The 25,729-nt window shown below is 37.1% G+C and overlaps 1 protein-coding gene across 1 annotated transcript in view; it reads right to left on the reverse strand.

Moving 5' to 3' along the window:
* Positions 1 to 869: 869 nt before the first annotated feature.
* LOC115212991 (kelch-like protein 9) overlaps positions 870 to 25,729 on the reverse strand; it is a 59,668-nt gene continuing 34,808 nt past the window's right edge. The window contains exons 3-5 of the mRNA XM_029781858.2: positions 17,021 to 17,198; positions 7,497 to 7,711; positions 870 to 3,149 (exon numbers count right to left, since the gene is read on the reverse strand). Coding sequence (XP_029637718.1) covers positions 2,874 to 3,149; positions 7,497 to 7,711; positions 17,021 to 17,198 — 669 coding nt within the window. The 3' untranslated portion in view covers positions 870 to 2,873. The remainder of the gene's footprint in view (positions 3,150 to 7,496; positions 7,712 to 17,020; positions 17,199 to 25,729) is intronic.

The raw sequence follows: 25,729 nt of genomic DNA on the forward strand, positions 1-25,729 counted from the left end.
CGCCATCAAAGCAGAGAGGTGTGACATGCTGACCAAAGGAGTCTGCTTCCTCCAAAACAATGTCCCAGTTCACAATGTGCATGGTGGAACAGATGAAAGCACACTCCTGCAGCTATGAAATCCTTCCTCATTCTTCTTACTCTCCCAACCTTGACCCATCTGTCTTCCACCTCTTTCCAACCATGAAGTCTTTTTTGAAAGGGAAGCACTTTTTTGATGATGATGAACTTATTTCTGGGGTAAAGTATTGGCTCCAGTCGCAACCTACCAACTTCCACAGAGGAGGTCTTCACAGATGCATAAAGTGATGGGAGAAGTGTGTCACCATTTGTGGGGGCCTTGTAGAGAAGGACTAATAATTATGCCATGCTTCATTTATCCCAGCCATTGGGAAGTGGGTCAGGGTAAATCTTAATGAACACCCCTTGTAATTTATTGCAAATTGTAGAAAACACTGAAGCCTTTTTGTTTTAATTATTATCAACTGAAAATCAGAGGTAAGGGGGTGTCTCTGCTTCCTTTTATCTCTGAATCTTCTTCATCAATAATCTTTTTCACAAAACTTTGAAAAATACTTGTGTGTGTGTGTGTTCAATATTTTTGCTTTTATTGAGGTTTTTTGGGGGGTTTTTTGTTGCCTTTTTTATTTTTTGTAAAACTATTTTCATGGATTAATAACACATAGCGAATTGTATCCAGATATTGCAGTACTGAAATACAATAATTATATAATTTCATAATTACTTTTTTTTTTTTTATGAAATTAGAAATGCAACGCGGAAAATATGCGTAGCGTCAATGAATGTACAAGAATTCGTTTTCAGAAATATATTAAAAAAAATTAAAATGGAAAGAATAAACACTGCGACACATGCTTAATTGGCGTTTTGGGTTTATTAAAAATGTCAACGCAAAGTAATATAGAAAGGGGAACAAATCGAAAGAATATGAATAAGCATTGAAGGGAGATAACTATTAACTCAAGGAACTTTTTTTTTCTTTAATATAAAGGCGAGAAAATAATTTAAAATATAAGGGAAAAAATCAGAAAAAAATCAATTATAAAGATATGAACGTTTTTACGGAAACACATCTAAAAAAACAAAAAAAAACGTAAACACATACGTACGTTGTGCAACTTACAAAAATATAAACTTAGGCTAAGAGAATATAATAACTGAATCATTGAATTCATCTTGGATTTTCATTTCCATAAATAGTTTAAACATTTTTTTGTAATTCATACTAATTCATTTTCTTATGTGTAGTTTTGAACCAAAATTGTATTGAAGATATAAATTATATTCTCTACACAATAGAAATGTATAGTATATGAATGCTACAAGAAAAATATCATTTCACTGTCAGTGTATGAAACTGTAAATATATATATATATATATATATATATATATAATATATATATATATATATATGTGAGTGTGCGTATGTCATCATAAATATGTAAAAAGAAAACTAGTAACAAGTTTCAATACAGTCAGTATGGCAGGGTTGTTGTATATACAAATATTAACTCAATGTGATAAAAAAGAAAAAAGAGACACTCGACTCGTGTTGTTTCTAAAACTGAGCTGGTAATAATAATTTCTCACACAATAAAGGTGTCTCCCACTAATTTTAATTGCAGATGCTTTGCAATAAATAGCTCTGAATATAGATATTCTGGAATGAGATGAGTTCTATTATGTGGTAATAGTTTTAGAGACATTTCATCGGAGGTAATAATAACAAAAATAGATTGAAGAGGAAAAAACGCAAGAAACAAAGATAGAAAGATACAATTAGCAGCAATATCAGTAGAAAGAGAAAAATACCAATAATTGTAAAACCTTCTTCAATTAAAGGTTCTATATCAAAACAAACGTGTATATACACAGTCAGTTATACATACATATACATACTCTACCTCCTGTGATCGTAACTTTTTGTGCAGTGGGAAATATTAGAAAGAGATATAAAAAAAAAATGAGAATGAATTTGATGGTAGATTCTGAGCAATGTTAAGGAATTAACTGCAGCCAGTGACAGTAGCAAAATTTTATTAAGGTCCCTTGCATACTGTGCACAGAAGTCATTCATAAATTCAGATATTTACACACATACACAAGCTTACAGACATGCATACCTTTTCTCTTTTCTCTCTGTTTCAGACATCCTAAATGGTTGAATATAACAAGTAAACTAATTCCTCATTTCACAAACTGTTAAATAATTGTTTACTACAATTATTGCCGTTGTCACATTTGTGACTTACAATTTAACTAGTAATTTAAAAAATGTCTTCTCACTTCCCTTTATTTCTGTTACATAAGTAGAGAGAAGGATTAACTATCAGCATCCATAGAGAATGTCTACAAAAATACAACCTTATGTGCTTACAGCCACCACAACTCAAGCAATCCCATCAGAAGCCTTAGTTTCTTTCTTTCAACAACCAACAATACTGAACAACCTTTGGATTATCTTTTTTCTTTTTCTTTTTAGAAGAAAAGAAGAGAATGAATACAGGATCATCTGATATATAAATCAGTCCAATGTGGTCATTTGATAATGACCAATCAAGTGTGTTCTATTACCATAGTCATCAAATAACTACCAACAAAGTGCAGCTATTTTGATAATTATGAACATTCACTGAACATACTATGATAACCAGATAACTCTCAAATTAATATTGTTATCAGATAACTAAAAACATTCAGTATGATATAGCTATCCTCAAATGATTATCAAAGTTTGACTAGCAGGGTGTGGCCAGTAGATAACTCTCAAGATTTGATAAGTCAGGTATGATCATAATAATCAAAGCTTGATCCATGTAAGGTGAACAACAGAGTAGTGAAACGTAACGTTCTCAACTGACAAAAAAACTGGGATCAAGGATGATTGAGCAGCATTGATGATAATGAGTGAAAAGATCAGAGATAAGTTGAACGTGTTTCCAAGATTGGTCTGCTGGGTCAAAAACTGAAACCATATCAACATACTGATTGTTAGTAAATTTGTAGCCACCTATACAATAGATTTTATTGTGTCGAATAATAGGATATATACAGGACATTGGTGTCTGTTGAGTTTCATTGGTCAAGCGTGTCCACTGGTCAGTTACAGGATCATATTTCTCACAATCCTAAAAAAGAAAAAAAGAAAAAGGATTTTAAAGAAGTGGGATGCCAGTTTAATTCATCAAATATATTCATAACTCAGATCAAGATCAAATAAAATTTATGTTCAATACAAATAACACTTGTTCACATGGATATTGTTGGCTTTCAACTTCAAATATTAATATCAAATATTTTGACCAGCAATTTACAGCTGTTTTAGTCATTGTGTTCTCTGGTTAACTCTGCAAGAACAGAATTATGGCACAGTCGATGGTAAAAACAATCTACAATTCTTGCAGCCCAAATAATACAATACCTTCCATCATGCAGTGGTAGAGCAAGTGGCATACAAAGCAGAGATCAACCATTTTACTATTTCCTCTGTATATAATCATAAGTTCTTATGGCAGTCGTGTATTCAGGATGGTTGCTAACCAAGACTTTCGATTTCAGTTGTCAATGATACTGTAGCATTTCGATTTCCAGACCGGGCGTTCTGAGTGTTTATTGAGCGAAAACACCTAAAGCTCCACGAGGCTCCGGCAGGGGATGGTGGTGATCCCTGCTGTACTCTTTCACCACAACTCTCTCTCACTCTTACTTCCTGTTTCTGTTGTACCTGTATTTCAAGGGGCCGGCCTTGTCACTCTCTGTGTCACGCTGAATATCCCCGAGAACTACGTTAAAGATACACGTGTCTGTGGAGTGCTCAGCCACTTACACGTTAATTTCACGAGCAGGCTGTTCCGTTGATTCGGATCAACCGGAACACTCATCGTCGTAACCGACGGAGTGCTTCCAGATATTGTAGCTACTTTGGCTTGTAGTGTTGTGTATTGGTCTATATCAAATGAAATAAATAATGATTTCAGATGTAAGATGGTGGTGTTGTGTTTTGCTGGGTTTCCTGTAAGTCTGTGTGGGTTGAAGGAGAATAGAGGATTAGATTTTTCGCCTCATGGGCCTTTATGAGCTGACATCTTTACAAGTGTATGCTATGACAGATGAAGTGAAAAGAGTATAATCTTAAATGATTTGATCCAATAATAACTTGTTTTAATATTAATAATAATAATAATAATAATAAAAACATTGTGTACAGTGCTCAGGTGCACTACAACTCATCTAAAGTGTATGTATAATCAGGTGTAGTTTCGGCGGATTTAGGAAAGCATGAGGGCCTTAAAGGATGCAGTGTCATGGCAGTCAACAACTGACGCAGGCAGTTTGTTCCATGCTTCAGCAACTCTGAGCGTGAAAAAATGTTTCCGAAAGTCATGGGAGCTGTGTTGTTTTCTGACTTTGTAGGCATGTCCACGTGTGTTAGACACATGAAGATCAAAAAGGTGTTCAGTGTTGTTGTTGGTGAGGTGGTTGATAACTTTGTGGGTGTTTACCAAGTCCATCGCCAGACGCCGGAGCTTCAGTGAATCCATGCCCAGAAGCTAATACAGATAAATCTCTGACAAAGTCATCATATAACCAATGCAGCAATGGAAAAAGAAATAGATTATATTGTAATAGTAAAGTAAGTGTTGTAATATTTCAGTTGATGAAGACAATAATCTGATACTTAATTCCAAGCTAAATTAACTGAAACAGATAAACAAAGGTACAATGTTAAAAGACAAGAGGCAAACTTACAATAGGATTTTAACTGATAACATTGTATAACATTTTTTTTTTTTTGTCTGTCTTTGGTCAGTAAGTTGTTATTTCCTAATTGCTTCTATCTAGAAATCAAAGGAAATTACTACTATTCCCTTCAAACTTTGCTTTTGTCACCTGGACATCCATCTTTCGAAACTGACCTATTTTGCATTACATTACAGAAAGGTTCAGTGCTGAGATGCTGAAAGCTCAATATCACAGATTTGCTTGTCAGTGAGCATGTCCCTTGATAGCTGACAATATATGCATCTCTGATCATGAGCAGGAGTGGTTAGGGAGCATCATAGCCATGTGCAGAGAGGGAATCTTTGGGGTTTGAACAAATGTAACAAAAACAATGTTTGAAGGCAATATTAGCCATTTTTCATACTTTCTAGGAGTAAGTAAATAGGAAATGACAGCTGCTACCCAAGGACAAAAATTATGTTGCACATTGTAATCTTTATGTGAACAGTCCAGTCAGACACAGCACCTCTCAACCCAGACTATTTGTTTTTGTCCATTTTACTAATCTTTATATATAAAAGTGAGGTTGTGTGCTATCTGTCTCCTATGATTTAGATTCCTAACTACTCCCACATTTTGCGGTGCAGTGTAACCAAAAGCGGGTATCTTATAGTCGTGATTCATATCGAGCCCTTCTGGGTATTAGCGCGCGTCTACGATGAGTCTACGATTAAAAAAAAAAATTACCATCATTTTTTTTCCATTTTAATGCATTTTTGGCATATATAAGGGAAGTTACTCTCTAAAAATTTATTATTAAATCTCAGAACGTAAAAAGCTACACTAACACCCCCCCCCTTTGTGGTTAGCCATATTGAGATGGCTATTATACTTTACATCTCTAAAAATGCTTATATAGTTATTTCCCTTACAAACCCGAGCAACGCCAGGCGATACTGCTAGTTTGGATATATATTGAATGAGTTTAAGATATCAGATATTTTTAATGACTCTTTTTCCTGGCTGTAAAACATGCGTCCCAGTTCTGAGTCATTTCTTCATCACCATTGTTTTTATACCCAATTTTTCAATGCTAACAAGGGTTAGTTGAGACTTAGTAGGGCAGCATGCCATGCCTGCATTACAAGTAAGTTATTTTTATTCCACTCATTCTCACATACTGAAATGGACAAAACCAGCAAACTACAGGTGATATGATTTACAGGAGAAATAAGCATACTGTATTCTCCAGCATACAGGTTGGATTTTTCAGACCAAAATTTACAGACGAAAAAATAGATAGATTGACTTATACATCAAGTCAACTTTGTAGGACCAAAAATTCCATATGAAACTCAGAAGGATTCGGAAAGATAGTGATAATGTCCAAATGTTTACACTTACTATGTCGACTTGTATGCAGAGGGGCAGTGTGAAGGTACATCAAAATAGACATACACAATTCTATTTATTACAAGAAACTAAATATTCTTAGATTCTTGTTCTTGTCTCAGGATGAAAACCTTCCTCAAGGCTGTACTACTTCTAAACTAATTTTACATAATTGTTTCTGTGAAAATCAAAATCAAAATCAAACCAAATCAAATCAGATATCAGAAAGCAGAACCAAAATTGAAGTCGATCAACATCAATGGAAATTGCAGCTGTGATACCAGTGCCGGTGACAAGTAAGCGAACCATCCGATCGTGTCCGTTGCCAGCGCCGCCCCGACTGGCCTCCGTGCCGGTGGCATGTAAAAAGCACCATCCGTTCATGGCTGTTGCCAGCCTCGCCTGGCCCCCGTGCTGGTGGCACGTAAAAAGCACCATCCGATCGTGGCCGTTGCCAGCCTCGCCTGGCCCCCGTGCCGGTGGCACGTAAAAAGCACCATCCGTCCGTGGCCAGCTGCGGGTGGCACGTCAAAAGCACCCACTACACTCTCGGAGTGGTTGGCGTTAGGAAGGGCATCCAGCCGTAGAAACACTGCCAGATCAGACTGGGCCTGATGCAGCCTTCTGGCTTCACAGACCCCAGTTGAACCGTCCAACCCATGCTAGCATGGAAAGCGGACTTTGAGATTCTGATGATGTGATTGTTTATTTTTAGAATGACCAATAGTATAGGTGTGAGGGTTTAGATCTGACCAATAAAACAGGTAGAATATTTTGGTTGGATATGGCTAGTTTAAATGCTAAATGGTTAAAAGCCAAACACTGATTATTGTGTGATTCCTATATAATAGAGGGGCCACACTTTCATACAATTTGAACTCAAGCCTTTGCTTTCACAGTCCTACGATTCTGATATTCTATGAATATTATTGGAGATGTACTCGCATAGCAAGTGACCTGATCTGAGATCGTGTGCTGGAACGAAAACAATTGCAGCATGGAAGGTGTTTGTAAGCCATTTAAGAAACACACAAAAGCCGTTCAATTCACTTCAACATTTAAGTTCAATTTGTCAAAATATTTTCGTCGCTAAAATCCGTGATCTGTTACGGATTTTTGTCAGTGAACAGGTCACGGATTTTAGCGACGAAAATATTTTGACAAATTAAACTTAAATGTGAATTGAACGGCTTTTGTGTGTTTCTTAAATGGCTTACAAAAACCTTCCACGCTGCAAATGAATATTATTATTTATTCAATAACTAAAATGCAATATTGTGTGTCTTTAAGTGTTTTATAAACATACATAAATACTCTTCAACAAGTAAACACATAAGACAATAAAAAAGATGTTGACTTACTTTGATGTCTTGTATTAAGCCTTGTTGCATAGTACACCCTCCAACAGCATAGATATATCCATTGACAGACGCCATGGCATGGCAGGAACGCCTTTGTATCATGGACTCCCTTCTTTTCCAATCTTTCACAAGTGGATCGTAGCTGACAACATCATTTAACAAATCTGTCCCATCATGCCCGCCGGATATGTACAACTGATTGTTTAAAACACAACCTGTAAATAAAAACGTAATTTTATCAACACAGGACTTGATTGAATATACATATAACATAAAAGTGATACAAAAGCAGTTTTATTCTTAATTTTTTTTATCGATTTTCATAATGTGGATTAAATAATTCTGCAGTATAACACTTTTTACAAGACGATACTGTGTCCACAAATCCATTCAACCAGGATTCGTCATTCTTTTGTGGAATAAATTCCGTTCCACACGATTTCTCTTTGAAACATAGGTTAGCAAGAGTAATTCAAGGGGGATAACTCCAAATTAACCTATCGAAATGACCAAAAATTTTTTTCTCTAATTTTTAACATTCAGTTTTATTTTTTTTCATTCTTAAAAAGTTTTTCTCTTAAATTCGCAACAATTTGAATGGGGAGAAAATTTAATTGCAATTAAAGATTTCTCAGCCTCGAATAATTGCACTGTTTCATTTAAATAAAATCGCCAGTTTCAATAGTTCTTAAGTTTTGAAGACATAACCTACACAAAAGTACGTAGCTAAAATAATTTGTAAATCTGAACATAAAAGCTGTCTGTATTTACATTGTAGCAAGTCTTAAAAGGCGGCAATCTGACGTAATGGTCGTCTGCCCGAATATGCATAACTGGTGGTAAACCCATTGGTTAAAAGTACTGCCCAGATACGAATTCTAAACTTTCGTCAAAGAAATCTTTCACGAAATACGGTTCTTAGAATTCGGATATGAGCAGTTATAAAAACTCTGATTGTAGAATGTTACTAAACTCCACGACCATCTCTCCTTGAGATATTGGCTATTTTTTATGTCTTGTCTATCCAACAAGACTTATTTGAATTGTTGTGAACTCTAGTAGTTAGTAAGAAAGATTAGCTAGTGTGACTTTTAAGTCGTAATTCTCTACGACAAAGTAACTTTACTTTCAATTGTACTATAAATGCTAAATGTACATAAACTAGTGTAGTAATTATTTTCTCTTTCTTCATATTCTTCAACTTGTTAAAGAAATTTATTTCTGCAATTGTGAAATTGTGTATTTTTTTTATAGCGGTTAAAAGAACACGAATTTATTTATCTTCAACATATATGCACGCATAAAATGTCCGTTAGCTTTTCAGAGAATATATTTCTCGCTATGACGTTTATGTAGCTGGAATCAGGATTTATGTATAATGATAACACTTATAAGTAAGTTATAAGTAACGTGTCTATCAATATATATTCCTACTTCAAAAGTGAAATATATTTATTATTTAATTCCAAATGGGTGGAAGCACTCCGTCGTTACGACGACGAGGGTTCCGGTTGATCCGAATCAACGGAACAGCCTGCTCGTGAAATTAACGTGTAAGTGGCTGAGCACTCCACAGACACGTGTACCCTTACCGTAGTTCTCGGGGATATTCAGCGTGACACAGAGAGTGACAAGGCCGGCCCTTTGAAATACAGGTACAACAGAAACAGGAAGTAAGAGTGAGAGAAAGTTGTGGTGAAAGAGTACAGCAGGGATCACCACCATCCCCTGCCGGAGCCTCGTGGAGCTTTTAGGTGTTTTCGCTCAATAAACACTCACAACGCCCGGTCTGGGAATCGAAACCGCGATCCTATGACCGCGAGTCCGCTGCCCTAACCACTGGGCCATTGCGCCTCCACTTAATTCCAAATAGGAAACATATAAAAGTAGTGTTACACAAATGGTAACAAAACGCGGCTATAAAAACATTTTCTCGTCATTCAGCTTTGATTTTTGCACACCTAACAGCAGAAGCATTCCGGCATTGACCATCGTATCTTTTATTCAGACGTGAGTGAATCTAGAGTTATTATATGGTATTCTTCCTAAAGTTATTTAAAGCCTGTAGGAATAGTTTGGCTGCTATTTTTAGCCCATCTAGTAACTGCGTTGGAGCTCGTTTGTATTAATGCAACTGAATGTAGTGACATTGCCGATTGTAACAGTTTATCACAAGATGATATTTCTACAACGTATACACAGACACTTGTACACGGTCAGTCAATTTGCTAGAAAAAACGGCCAACTCCCTCTCTCGAAAATCACAGCCTTTAAAAGAAAAAAGCAAGTCACATTAGATAATGTAAACTTTGGTACATAAAACGACAGGTTGGTCACAGCTGGACACCTCTAATCACAGGTCTGCTTGACCAGAACTGATTTAGTGCTAAACAACTACAATAGTTTGAATTCCTTTCATGAATAAACAACTTGGGAAGTATATAATTACACTTGAGTTATTTCCCTTCTTAGGGATCTTTTCTTCAACACACACACACACATTATTTCTTTTATTTTCTATTTGTTTATACTGTGGCCATGCAGGACAGCACCTTCTAGGCTTACAAGCAAACGAATCTACACCAGTACTTATGTTTTTAAAACACACACACATACACAGAAGGCTTCTTTCAGTTTCTGGCTACCAAATCCACTCAGAAGGATTTGGTCGCCACCAGGCTACAGTAGAAGACATTTGCCCAAGGTGCCACACAATGGTTCTGACACCTGAACAATATGGTTGGGAAGCAAACTTCTAATCACACAGCCACCTGTGCACATCATCATTTAGCTTCCGTTTCCCAGGCTGGATGGGCTGTGTATAAATACATATATATAATACTAGCAGTATCGCCCGGCGTTGCTCGGGTTTGTAAGGGAAATAACTATATAAACATTTTTAGAGATGTAAAGTATAATAGCCATCTCAATATGGCTAACCACAAAGGGGGAGGAGGTGTTACTGTAGCTTTTTACGTTCTGAGATTTAATAATAAATTTTTAAAGAGTTACTTCCCTTATATAATAGCAAAAAAATGCATTAAAATGGGAAAAAATTATGGTAAATTTTTTTTTAAATCGTAGACTCATCGTAGACGCGCGCTAATACCCAGAAGGGCTTGATATGAATCACGACTATAAGATACCTGCTTTTGGTTAAACTACACCGCAAAATGTGGGAGTAGTTAGGAATCTAAATCGTAGGAGACAGACACTACACAACCTTTTATATATATAGATATATGTTATATCTTCTTTTTTTGTTAGGAAGTTAAATGTGATGACTGGTCAGAGAGTGACCTATAAAGCACTTAGAAGTATAAGTGCTCAAATGACTGTTTGACTCTGATAAGTCGCCTCTACGGCTCAGTGCTTTGTGACCAGGCCATTACATGTAACTTCTGAAATAAAGTATATTAATGCTCTAATGCTTTAGAATGTGCATCTTTTTCAGATATATGAACTTTAACTGGATGGCATGTTGCGTTCTTGAGTAAAACACTTCATTTCACATTGTTCCAGCCCCACTTCAATCAGGGTGGAGGATGTTGGCCTGCTCGCCTAGCCAGCCGGGTGTCGTCATTTGAAGGCTAAAACAATGCAGTGGTGTGTAACACCTGATAGCCTGTTCAGTCACAATATCACATGATAATTAAATACATTGTATCTTCATTTGATACATGAAATTGCTTCCTTTGTTTCAGTTAGACTTAGGGAATATCTATGGTTCTAGCACTGGTCTGTTTCACTTCTTTTGATAGGAGCACAAAACGAAAGAGACTGTGAGAAGAATTTTTGCTGCTAAAGTGATACTGAATGCTAAGAAAATGGAGAAATGTGTCAACAAAGTGATTAAACCAAGAAATGGTAATTATAAGGTTTGTCTGCTTATTGCATGCATAAATCCAATAAAGTTATCATCAACTCAATTCCACAATTAAGACTTCAGTTAAACAGAGGTTACAGGTGAAAACATTTACTCAAGGTATTATGCAATATGATTGAACATAGTCTCTCATGATTGTAAATTGTTCTTCTTAGTGGAGGCACATGGTCAAGTGGTTAGAGCAGCAGACTCACGGTCGAGAGATCACAGGTTCGAATCTCAGACTGGGCGATGCGTGTGTTTATGAGCGAAATACCTAAGCTCCATGCGGCTCCAGCAGAAGGTAGTGGCGAACTTCTGCTGACTCTTTTGCCACAACTTTCTCTCACTCTTTCCTCCTGCATCTTGCAGCTCATCTGCGATGGACCGGCGTCCCATCCAAGTGGGGAACCTATACACCAAGGAAACCGGCCCTTATGAGCCAGGCATAGCTCAAGAAGCAACAAACTGAAAAAGTGTTCTTCTTAACTATTCAGCCATGTCTACACAAACACACACATATATACAATTATGTGCATGTGAATGTGTATTCATGGAAGTATATGAAATTGTGTGTATTTGTATGGATGCATATATTTGAGCAAGAGACGGTATTTCACATTGTTCCAATCCAGGGCCATTCTGTATCACATCGAATCTCCCTGAGAACTACATTGATGATACACACACCTGTGGAGTGCCCATCCACTTGCAAGTTAATTTCATGGCCAGGTTGTTTCATTGATCAAATCAACAGGAACACTCATCATCATAACAGATAGAGTGCCAGGCGACACACACACACACGTGTGTGTGTGTCGCCTGGCACTCTTTATGTGTGTGTGCATGCACATGGAATCATGGGTTTAGCAGTCAAAAAAGTTAATGTCTACCAAGTTCACTCACAAAACTGGTTGGTCCGATTCTATAGAAGAAAGTTGTCCAAGGTATCATGCAATGGATGAGGTGTGTGTGGGTGTTCATTCATAGGCCTAAAAGCTGGTTTTGGGAATTTGGTGGAAACCTTTAAGATTATATCAATTATGTATTTACTTATAAATGTATTTATCAGGCTTTTTTTGTATGTATGTGTGTGTGTGTGTGTATGTTATATATATAAGGAAATTTCATAGTAGTTTGTATGTGTGTAAAGTTGTTTGGTTAAAAGTGAAATAATTATAGGATACATTTATCATTACGTATAAATGTAAAATGTATGTGCACTTACAAGGTGTAATTCTAGAATGAATACTGGATGTAATTCTATTGTAGTATCATTATATGTGAACAGACATATCATAATGGGTAAGACTAAGTCTGTAAAAACAATCCTTATAAGGATACCCTATAGAATTTAATTCCGTTTTTTAAGAACTAATTCATAATTCCAAATGAATGGATATAAATAGGAAAAAGTATTAATATATAAGCATGATTGTAAGCTTCATATCTCGCTTACACAAGAATGGAAAGTGTGAGTGTATGTTTAGATAAATATATGTATGAATATAGCACAACCCATACCAGCATGGAAAATGGATGTTAAATGATGATGATGATGATATATGCTAAAGTGGAATAAATGTATATGTATGTATATAGGCGAGATGGCAGAAACGTTAGCGCACCGGGCGAAATGCTTAGCGGTATTTCGCCTGTCGTTACGTTGTGAGTTCAAATTCCACCGAGGTCGACTCTGCCTTTCATCCTTTCGGGGTCGATAAATAAAGTACCAATTTTGCACTGGGATCGATGTAATCGACTTAATCCCTTTGTCTGTCCTTGTTTGTCCCCTCTATGTTTAGCTCCTTGTGGGTAGTAAAGAAATATATATGTATGTATATATATGTGTGTACAAGTAAATTTGTTAGTTTAATAGCCCCTCTCAATGAAAAGCAAGAGGGCAAAGACTTTGGTGGTGATACTATATATCTAAAATTGAATCTGCAAGGTGGTAGTTCGCTGAGTTAAGAAAGAGAACATACGTCATTGGTTTTCTTTGAAGTGGAACAGAAACAGACACAAGAGATAAGTAATTGTTAATGGCTTATATTTAGATGCCTTTCTTTCCTAAAATTCCAGATATTGCTGGCCTTGTGGCAAAATTTGAAATCAATATATATTTTAAACACCCACTTCAACACATATTCATATTTAATATATATTCTAGTTAAATCTTTTAACATAATGTTTTATCTTTTTAATATAAAAATAAATTATCCGGGCCAACCAATGCCTTGTGAGTGGATTTGGTAGACGGAAACTGAAAGAAGCCTGTCGTATATATGTATATATATGTACGTGTATGTGTGTTTTTGTGTGTCTGTGTTTGTCCCCCTAGCATTGCTTGACAACCGATGCTGGTGTGTTTACGTCCCCGTCACTTAGCGGTTCGGCAAATGAGACCGATAGAATAAGTACTGGGCTTACAAAGAATAAGTCCCGGGGTCGATTTGCTCGACTAAAGGCGGTGCTCCAGCATGGCTGCAATCAAATGACTGAAACAAGTAAAGAGTAAACATAAATCTGTAGTTAAAGATCAATTGAATATGCAGTTCTTTATTCTTTTGTTTTCTTTAATTTCCTTTAATTTAGTTTTGTTGTTTTTCTCATTTCCTTGTTCCTCTTTGTTGGAGGACTACTAAAAATAATATTTCAGTCTGAGCATAAAAGGTAGAGAGGCTAAAGATAATAACAGCAGTACTTTGACTCTGGTCACCCGATGATGTGCAGGTATAGCTACTGTTGAATCATAATAACACAATATTGCATACAGTATACATAACATTCAACAAGTAACAGCTGATGATGATGTGTTGAAACAATTGTAGTGACATATAATAAAGCCTGTTCGATCCATCTTCTTGTGCTAAATTTTTCTTTCCAAACACATACACATACTCTTTTACTTGTTCCAGTCATTTGACTGCGGCCATGCTGGAGCACCGCCTTTAATCGAGCAACTCGACCCCGGGACTTATTCTTTGTAAGCCCAGTACTTATTCTATCGGTCTCTTTTGCCAAACCGCTAAGTGACGGGGACGTAAACACACCAGCATCGGTTGTCAACCAATGCTAGGGGGACAAACACAGACACACACACGCATATACATATATACGATGGGCTTCTTTCAGTTTCCGTCTACCAAATCCACTCACAAGGCTTTGGTTAGCCCGAGGCTATAGTAGAAGACACTTGCCCAAGGTGCCATGCAGTGGGACTGAACCTGGAACCATGTGGTTGGTAAACAAGCTACTTACCACACAGCCACTCCTGCGCCATGTGTGTGTGTTGTACAAGAACATATATAATTCCACCATCAGGACATCAAAGAGATGGAGCATTTCCATCAAGAGAAATTCCACAACATCAAATGGCAAGACTACACAACCAACAATGTTATCCTAGAAAAAGTCAATACAGAGTCGACTATGACAAAATACTGGAAAAAGAAATATTTCCTCAGCATTTATTCTTCGGTGAATTGCCCACTGGAAAAGCCCACATGGATGTCCCTTCTACCATTACAAAAGCCAGGCTTTCACACAGTTACTGCCTAACAAATTCATTCACAAAACATTGGTAAGTCAGGCTTCAGTAGGAGACACTTTCCCATGATGGTACACAGTGGAGCGGAACCCTGAACCATCTGTTACAAAGTGAGCTTCATGATCCCTGCAACCATGCTTCTCTCTCTCTCTCTTTGTGCACAAGTGTTCCTCCATGACTTGATCCAGTTGGAACTCCTTTCAACTGCTTCTTAAGAGCTCTGGTTTTCTTTCTCCCAGAAATTGAGAACTGCTTTATGATCGCATAAGACTTGGCTAGCTTATTTTTCTGCAATTGCAACATATTTTCAATATTATTAGTTTTCTTGTGTTCCAATAAATGGAATCAATCATTATTTATTCAAGTGTATTTCTACTTTAACTCATCGTAACTGATTTAACTGATATAAATTTCAAGTTGCACGTATTTTTAAATAGCTCAGTTTTTAAAACAATTAACAATTATGATAATTCATTTTTTATTAAAAAGATAAAACATTATGTTAAAAGATTTAACTAGAATATATATTAAATATGAATATGTGTTGAAGTGGGTGTTTAAAATATATATTGATTTCAAATTTTGGCACAAGGCCAGCAATTTCTGGGGAGGGGATATATATCAATTACATCGAGCCCAGTGTTCAACTTATAGTTATTTTATTGACCCCTGAAAGGATGAAAGGCAATGTCGACCTTGATGGGATTTGAACTCAGAATGTGAAGACAGGTGAAAAGCATTTTGCTTGGCATGCTAATGGTTCAGTTAGCTCACCACCTTAGCAGTTTAAAATATATAGTAATAGTTTGTTTCTTGGTATCTTTTAATAAACAATGAATAAATCTATAATCTTTGACAATCATGCAAGCAAAAGTGCAACAACTACTACATCAGCAACACAGCATAACCACTCCCTGTCCAAATTAAGGAGCATCTCACTACCAATGCTTCCGTCTCCAAACACCTGACCAGATGTGGCAACACCACCAAGGAGATAGACACCTCCACACTAGCCTCGGAGAGGAACACCAGCAATTTACTTATAAAAGAGGTTCTACTGATCCACTACCTCAACCTAAAGATTAACAGTCAATTGGAGTCGAGCATCATGGCAACTGTGACAGCATCACGGCAACTGTGACCAACACCATCCAACAGATAAGGAATGGCCTACAACAAAAGTAGGAGATTTGTTTACACCAACACTCAGACAGCCAGCAACACTTGAGGGGGTAACTACTATTACTACTACTACTAATATAACACTGTCGTGGAGGCGCAATGGCCCAGTAGTTAGGGCAGCAGACTCGCGGTCATAGGATCGCAGTTTCGATTCCCAGACCGGGCGTTGTGAGTATTTATTGAGTGAAAACACCTAAAGCTCCACGAGGCTCCGGCAGGGGATGGTGGTGATCCCTGCTGTACTCTTTCACCACAACTTTCTCTAACTCTTACTTCCTGTTTCTGTTGTACCTGTATTTCAAAGGGCCGGCCCTGTCACTCTCTGTGTCACGCTGAATATCCCCGAGAACTACGTTAAGAGTACACGGGTTTGTGGAGTGCTCAGCCACTTACACGTTAATTTCACGAGCAGGCTGTTCCGTTGATTTGGATCAACCGGAACCCTCGTCGTCGTAACTGACGGAGTGCTTCCAAAAAAAAATAACACCGTCACATCACAGATGGCATGGCAATGGCCTACAACAACAGTTGGAAGTTTGTTTACACCAACGTTCAGAGTGTCGATTGCATCTGCGTTTGGAGAGTGACTACTGCTGCTACATAACGCTAGGGGATTTGAATGGGTTAACAGAATCTGCAAAACTGGTCATTTCCCAGACTGTTTTTCTTCTGCACCTGAAATATAAAGGTTTTATAAAACTTTCCACATTGTCAGAAGCTTTCTATTTTCTCTCATCTTCAATATTACAATGCTTCACGCAAACTACAGTGCTCTTAAAAATACATTTGTTCTTTACATGAAGTAAATCACTGAATTAGTATTTAACAGCTTGGCAGGTAAGAAGAGAAGGATTTCTCCAAATTTTAATTTTGATTTCTTTGAACTAATATTCAACATAGATTGTTAAGCAAAATGGATTGACTTACCTGCATGTTCATGAACAAGATAAGGCAAATCTTTGTCCTTTTCCCAAACATCTTGATCACAATTGTAGACCTCAACGCTTGGCAGTACTCCTGTCCAGTTTATTCCACCCACAGCATACAGCTGATTGTTTAATACTCCCAAATAGAAAAGACATCGGTATTCATTCATTGCTGCTACCTGAAATAAATAGAAACAAAATTTATTATCTAATACGGTGGTCAGCAAACTTGTGGGGAGGCAATGTTCCTGCTTTGTGAGGCAAGAAAATTAAAAAGTGAAATCATGATCGTACAAGACTTTTTAACATCACTTTTTGCAATGAAAGAATTACTACACAATGATGTAAAAATCAGTATGTGCCATGAATAACACAGCATACAGAAAAGAGTTAAACATTTCTTGTGGGTTGAATAGGACAGGGAGGCAACTGTGTGGATTCAGGGTAAATGTGATATCAACCAGTGTATTTGTTTTCCTTAGCTGGCAAGTATACAGTTTAGTTACTCTCTCCTTTCTTACAACTAATTAATACATAACAGTATGTAAGATGTTGTTAGTCTCTGTTGCTCCATTCATTTAGGAAGCCAAAAATATTAAATGCTTACAATATGTCACACAGGGAAACTTACATTTAACAGCACATACTATTTATTTTCTTTTAGAACCAACAAATATTTTTGTCTTGAACTGCTTCAGTCTCACACTGTTCACAACACAAAACACACATAAGGCAAGCAAGACACAAACAAAGATGAATGCAAAAGTAGAGATGACAACCTCAAACGGTTGATTTCAATGCTATGTAACCTATTATAAATGGCAAATTACAACAAATAGAAAACTGTGCAGCAAAAGCAATATTAATAGAAGCTTATGAATTATGAATTTCTGCCCTCATTTAAAGAATGATGAGCCAGTTTTTCAGATTGACATACTATAAATATAATGCAAAGTAGAGCAACTTGTTCTATCAACGAAATCTCTTTTAACTTTCCAACTCTTAAGTTGCAGTTGCTTTCTCTCCTTTCTCAGCATATTCCTACATGCGTTCTAATATTTCTTATCTTTCTATATACACTGTGTGGAGGCGCAATGGCCCAGTGGTTAGGGCAGCAGACTCGCGGTCATCGGATCGCGGTTTCAATTCCCAGACCGGGCGTTGTGAGTGTTTATTGAGCGAAAACACCTAAAAGCTCCACGAGGCTCCGGCAGGGATGGTGGTGATCCCTGCTCTACTCTTTCACCACAACTTTCTCTCACTCTTACTTCCTGTTTCTGTTGTACCTGTATTTCAAGGGGCCGGCCTTGTCACACTCTGTGTCATGCTGAATATCCCCGAGAACTACGTTAAGGGTGCACGTGTCTGTGGAGTGCTCAGCCACTTGCACGTTAATTTCACGAGCAGGCTGTTCCGTTGATTCGGATCAACCGGAACCCTCATCGTCGTAACCGACGGAGTGCTTCCATAGACACTGTGTGTTCAAATTTTGTACGATCTTCTCCTCACAACAACTTTATGTTAATGGAAATAAAGTAACATAAAAGTTGTGAAAGTCTCAAAGAGAGGAAATGGAGGGAGAAGGATTTCAAAGTATGAAAGGAAAAGAAGATAATTATTAAAACCTAAATAATAAAAAAATGTCTAATAGGATATATGCTAGGGGTGTAACCAGTCCACTTATGTGTGCCTTTTCTTCATTGGACACTAAACTCTGCTTGTGAAGACCAGTTGAGGCAAGTGAAATCGAAGTCAAAATCAAACTCGGTGATTGGCATCCGTTGCTAGTGGAGTGCTAAGAGTACCATATGAGTGAGATCGTTGCCAGAGCAACACGTTGACCTTTCTGCCGATGGCACGTTAAGCACACCATTCGAGCGTGATCGTTACCGCGTCGCCTTACTAGCACTTGTGCTGGTGGCAGGTGAAACATTCGAGCGAGGTCGTCGCAAGTGCCACTGGACTGGCTCCTGTGCAGGTGGCACGTAAAAAGCACCATTTGGGCGGGGCTGTTGCCAGTACCACCACCAAACTGGCCCTCATGCCGGTGGCACATAAAAGCACCCACTACACTCATGGAGTGGTTGGTATTAGGAAGGGCAACCAGCTGTAGAAACTCTGCCAGATCAGATTGAAGTCTGGTTCACCAGACCTCAGTCAAATCGTCCAGCCCCTGCTAGCATGGAAAGCGGACGTTAAATGATGATGATGATGATGATGGTGATGAGTTTAATATAAATAAAACAATGGCAAATCAAATCCTTTTTTTTTTTCATTGTCTTCAGAGTTAGATTCATATTATTATTGGTTTCTAATGAAATTAAAAATAATCCTTTCTACTATAGGTCAAGGCCTGAAAATTTGGGGGAGAGGGGCTAGTTAATTACATTGACCCCAGTGCTTCACTAGTACTTAATTTATCGACCCCCAAAAGGATGAAAGGCAAAGCTGACCTCAGTGGAATTTGAACTCAGAATGTAAAGGCTGAGGTAAAAATGGCACTAAGCATTTTGCCGAGTGAGTTGAATCTGCCAGCCTGCCGCCTTAATCACATTAAAAATAATATCAGAGTGGACAGATGGGACACCAGCTCATAATCTACAAATGACATGCGATTGTGTTGAATTATTATCAAACACAATTATCAGTGGCAGAAAAAAAAATTTCGACATTGTTTTTCAAAATAACTGATTTTCATGCAAACATTTTTCATATAAAACAGACTTAAGTTCTACTATTATCAGAAAGGAGTAATTAATTTTTTTCAGAAGAGTGCAAGTGTCCTAATTAATTAATTAACCCAAAGCTAGTTAGAGCAGAAATGAAGAAATGAAATATCTTAATACTCTCTTTTACTTGTTTCAGTCATTTGACTGCGGCCATGCTGGAGCACCGCCTTTAGTCGAGCAAATCGACCCCAGGACTTATTCTTTGTAAGCCCAGTACTTATTCTATCAGTCTCTTTTGCCGAACCGCTAAGTGATGGGGACGTAAACACACCAGCATCGGTTGTCAAGCAATGCTAGGGGGACAAACACAGACACATATACATATATATATATACATATATACGACAGGCTTCTTTCAGTTTCCGTCTACCAAATCCACTCACAAGGCATTGGTCGGCCCGGGGCTATAGCAGAAGACACTTGCCCAAGATGCCATGCAGTGGGACTGAACCTGGAACCATGTGATTGGTTAGCAAGCTACTTACCACACAGCCACTCCTGTGCCTAATACTTCAGGTTGATTAAAAATATCTGATCTGGGTTTCACATGTTTTTTTTTTATATTTTTACTTTATCTATGAATGTATCTGCTTGAGCTGATTAAATATCAGTTTACTGGGAATTACAAGCAGCTGTACTCACTCCACAGCTGAGACAACTAACTTTTGTTAACCCAATACACCTTTCAGTAAATTGTTAACCCAATACACCTTTCAGTTTTATTGAAAACAGTGAGAGAACTGTTTAAATGACAAATTATTTCAATAGCTTGCAATAGCTGAATTCAAGTGCTCACATGAATATGGTTTGGAGAAGAATTGATATTGCCCACCTGGTTTAACCTAGTTAAGAAACACCTTCAAAAACCAAGTAATTAATCACACATGCATACACTGTTTTGTTATGGTAACAAAGGAAGGATAGTTCAGTCTCAGCACGATCACAGTGTACTGGCTGTGACCAGCAAAAAAGCGTTTCATACTTGTATGCAATACAAAGCAATACAAATAGTAGGCAAAAGAGAAATGCCTGAAACAATTTGTGAGTATACCTGTGTGTGAGTTATATAAATTATAATAAAGGGTATTTTCTTTCTCTTTACCATATACGGGTTACAAATTCTGTTTGTTTGTGGAGACTTTTTTAATAGTAGGAGAAATAGTGATCAATTTGGCTGCTATTTCTAATATTTTCGGTATGTGGTTTTGAGCAACTTGTTGCAATTAACCCTTTATTATAATTAATATAATTCTTACCAAATATGGTCTTTTCCATACCGATAAATCTACTAGGTGAAATTTATTAATTTTATTAAATTAATTATATTTCACCCTTTTTTGTATATTGTGTGAGTTATAGAGATATACGCCAGCAAAAGATGGATTTCGACTGATGCACTTACGTGTACAAATGCACGTTCCCACGATCGCATTCTCACCTGGAATCGATTTTTGTAATTTTTTCAAGACTTATACACGCCCTTATACTGTCGGTTTCTACATATCAAATTTGAGTGCAATCAGATGGAAGATGCCCGAGATCCTAGAAGAGACACACACAGACAGACGGAATGGATTTTATATAATATATCATCATCATCATCATCATCGTTTAACGTCCGTTGTCCATGCTAGCATGGGTTGGACGGTTCGACCGGGGATCTGGGAAGCCAGAAGGCTGCACCAGGCTCCAGTCTTATCTGGCAGTGTTTCTACAGCTGGATGCCCTTCCTAACGCCAACCACTCCGTGAGTGTAGTGGGTGCATATATATATATATATATATATATATATACAGGGCCACGCATTGTCTCCCATGCCAGTGACATGTAAAAAGCACCATTCAAGCATGATCATTGCCAGCGTCACCTTACCGGCACATGTGCCAGTGACATGTGAAAAACAACATTCGAATGTGGTTGTTGTCAGTGCCGCTGGACTGGCTCCAGTGCAGGTAGCACGTAAAAAACACCTTCTGAGTGTAGTCGTTGCCAGAACCACCGGAATGGCCCTCAAGCCAGTGGCACATAAAAGCACCAACTACACTCTCAGAATGGTTGGCATTAGGAAGGGCATCCAGCTGTAGAAACATTGCCAGTTCAGATTGAGCCTGGTGCAGCCTTCTGGCTCACCAGTCCTCAGTCAAACCGTCAAACCCATGCCAGCATGGAAAGCGGATGTTAAACGACGATGATATATATACAAACACATACATATATATATATATACACACGTAGACAGGCAGACAGACAGACAGATATACAAACATGTACAAATATACATACTGAAAGTAATAGAAATGAAACTAATATGTATAGACACATAATGAAAGTAACTGAAACCATATAATAGTGACAGTATTAATAGAGATGTTATTGTTTCACTTTTGATACATAATACGGAAAGTGTAAGAGAAAAGAGATTGCTCCGGGCTCGCAGTAGGCAAGAAGTTGAAAATTTTTTTGGCTCTTGAGACTGCATGGTCCCTAAGTAAGGTATACGTTAAGTTTGAATGAAATCCATTGGGTAGTTCTCAAGTTTTAGTGATGCACACACACACACACACATATTCTCTGCTTTATATATATATACTAGCATTAAAGACCCGTCATTGCCGGGTCATAGTGCTAGTGCATGTATATCTCTTATTATAAAAGGCAGATTTTATCTGCCTCCCTTTGTAACTTATAGAAATCTACAATATAGGATTTCTTCAATTACAATTTACCTAGCATTTTTAAGAGTAGAATGCATCGGGTCATGCCAGGTCCAGTTTTTAAAATTTAAACTCCAATTAAGCAAAATTTACAGAAAACTCACATTCTGGTGTGTATGTCAAATGCTTTTCTTAATGTGGTTTACACCACACGCACACGCACACACACAGTGTGCAACGAATAAAATGAAAGTAAATAGCGACAGAGTGATTTGAGGAAGACTAAACTGAAAGTATTTAAACCACTACTCAAAAAATAAAAAAACACAGCAAACAGAAACAAATAAATACATAACGATTTACTCCTCACACAATTTCTTCAATTAGAGTTTACCTAAGATTTTTCAAAGTACTCCATTCGGTCATGCCATAATATATTTCTTTCAATTTCACCCCCAATTAAGACAAAATTCGAGAAAACTCAATATTTTAACATTTTACTCCGAAAGCATTGATGTACATGTGTGCGTGCATGAGTGTGTGTGTGTGTGTGTGTGTGTTTGATGGGTTGTGCGACACAGAAAGTGTGGTGTGTAAGTGAAGTGCTTTTGTTAGTGTGTGTAAAGAGACAGACAGAGTGAAAGACAGAAATAACTGAACTTTTTTTATTCACTTTTTGTAGTGAGTGACTGAGAGAGAAAAGAGAGAGAGAGGTTATGTATGTATATATGTATATATGGCTTCAGTGACACACACACACAAAAACACATACCTACGTACACCTAAAGCACGCACACACACACACACAAGCGGAGCGCGAACTTCAAAATTTTGGTAGTATTAATTTGCGAGCATACTTCTAAGCGCGCGTAATTGAAAGTTTTCACTATGATATCATCACGTGCGAAAAAATTCGAAGGGTTTTGAACAATTGAGATACACATGTCACGCCTGTATTGAAACCATTGCTAAGCTGCCGTAATTGCTTAATTAAGACTTTGTTTAAATTGAAAGGGGCAAATATGTGACGAGGTTGAAAAAAAATACCCCAGAAAAAAAAATGTACTGCTGGTATTTATATAATTCACTACTATTTTGCTACAATGTCATGAAAAAGAAAAAATTTAGGTATGTAAATCGAATTCGCCACCCCCTTTTCCCCGTTCGCGTTTGTGTAAAAAAAATTATTATTTAAGTTTTAAAAATTATTTACTTTGTTCAAAAAATATTAATATTAATTAATTTTCAAGAATTATTTAATTTTATTCTGTAAAATAGTAATTAATTCATTTATCTGTAAATCCGCGAGGTTGTTACTCAGGCACCTAGAATGGTAACCTTCAACTAACACTATCTCCTCCGAGACCCTGCGGCGCAAGTTGACCAAAATCGAGAGTATGGTAGAAGAAGGGTTGCTCTTCCTTCCGTAGAACATAAAATTCAAATCGGACCATGTTAACACCAAAAATTATTTACATCAAAAAGATGCTTTTTTCTATGAAAATTCCTATTTTTTACGATTTTTTCACTGCTGTGTCGCCACTTTTCGGTGTATTTCGACCAGAAAAATGTTCACAAAATTTTTACTTTTCAAAATTACAATTCCAGCGGGTCGAAACAAACCCGAGCAACGCCGGGCGATACTGCTAGTATGTGTATATTAGATACCTTTCATAGTCGCACCAAGACACTTTTCGAAGGTGCTTTCCTCCATGTGTTCAAATCTTCTTTTTTCTCTACATTGTATACTTTATAGACAATAGTCTTTTCTTTAATCTAATATTTTATTATCCATCTGGACTATTCCATTTCTGCATGCTAATTTTATTTTTAATTTATTCCCATTCACGTCAAACCACTTATTCAAATTCAAATCATTGATGCAATTTTATACCAATTGCTATTTTTACTTTTGTTATGTTACTTAGTTTGATATACTTTAGTTTGATTTTAATTATTACTTACTACATATAATTCAATTGTTATTATTATTTTTATTGTTAAAGTGAAAGTATCTGACATAAAATAGAGAAACGTTTTTGTTTCACTTTTAACACGTAATACTGAAATAGTGGAGAAGATATGATATTGCTATGGGCTCGCTCTAGGCAAGAAGTTGAACATTTTTTTTGCCCATGAAACTACATGGACCCTAAGTAAAGCATGTGTAAAATTTTAATGGAATTGGTAGTGTAGTTCTCTAGTTTTAGGGAATCGTAGTGGAGAAGATATGATATTGCTGTGGGCTCGCCCTAGGCAAAAAGTTCAAAATGACACTCCCCGGACCCTAAGTAAGGCATGTGTAAAATTTGAATGAAATTGGTTGTGTAGTTCTCAAGTTTTGGGGAAACACACAGACAGACAGACAGACACACATTCTCAGTTTTATATATATAAAGATATAGATAGGCACTTGATTTCCACTTTCATTGTAGAGGGGCCACAGCCTCTGTGTTTAAACATAGATTATTATATAAACATGTCTGTTAATTTAAGATTCCCTGGAACAGCATATATCATAAGTGGTTGAATTGATATGAGATTTCAGAAAGAAAAATAAAACAGACTAAAAAATATCTTGGTCCATAATTAGAAACAGCATTTCTGTAAAGGATGGTAGAGGCAAATGCTGTCTATGTTCAACTAAAGTATTATAAAGGAGGCGCAATGGCTCAGTGGTTAGGGCAGTGGACTTGCGGTCATAGGATCGCGGTTTCGATTCCCAGACCGGGCGTTGTGAGTGTTTATTGAGCGAAAACACCTAAAGCTCCATGAGGCTCCAGCAGGGATGGTGGTGATCCCTGCTGTACTCTTTCACCACAACTTTCTCTCACTCTTACTTCCTGTTTCTGTTGTACCTGTATTTCAAAGGGCCGGCCTTGTCACTCTCTGTGTCACGCTGAATATCCCCAAGAACTACGTTAAGGGTACACGTGTCTGTGGAGTGCTCAGCCACTTACACGTTAATTTCATGAGCAGGCTGTTCCGTTGATCGGATCAACTGGAACCCTCATCATCGTCACCGACGGAGTGCTTCCAATCCAAAAAAAGTATTATAAACTTTGAGGCATTAAAATCGTCCAATAAACAAATGTAATGAGTTATTACCTAAAGACCTATACAAGTATAATAGGTCTTTCAGTAAAATTCCAATAATATATCAAATTTTTTTAATGAAGATATTTTCATCTTCCATTTTGACTATTCACCCTTTTCCCTAATTAGTATTTAAGTACTAATCTTTATTGGACTTCATTAAATCTTATTTTCTTTCTTTTTTACTCAAATTGTTTTTTACTGTGAATTTTAAAACCTTTTAAACTTCAT

Source organism: Octopus sinensis, linkage group LG6 (genome assembly GCF_006345805.1).
Source record: "Octopus sinensis linkage group LG6, ASM634580v1, whole genome shotgun sequence".
NCBI classification, from domain to species: Eukaryota; Metazoa; Mollusca; class Cephalopoda; order Octopoda; family Octopodidae; genus Octopus; species Octopus sinensis.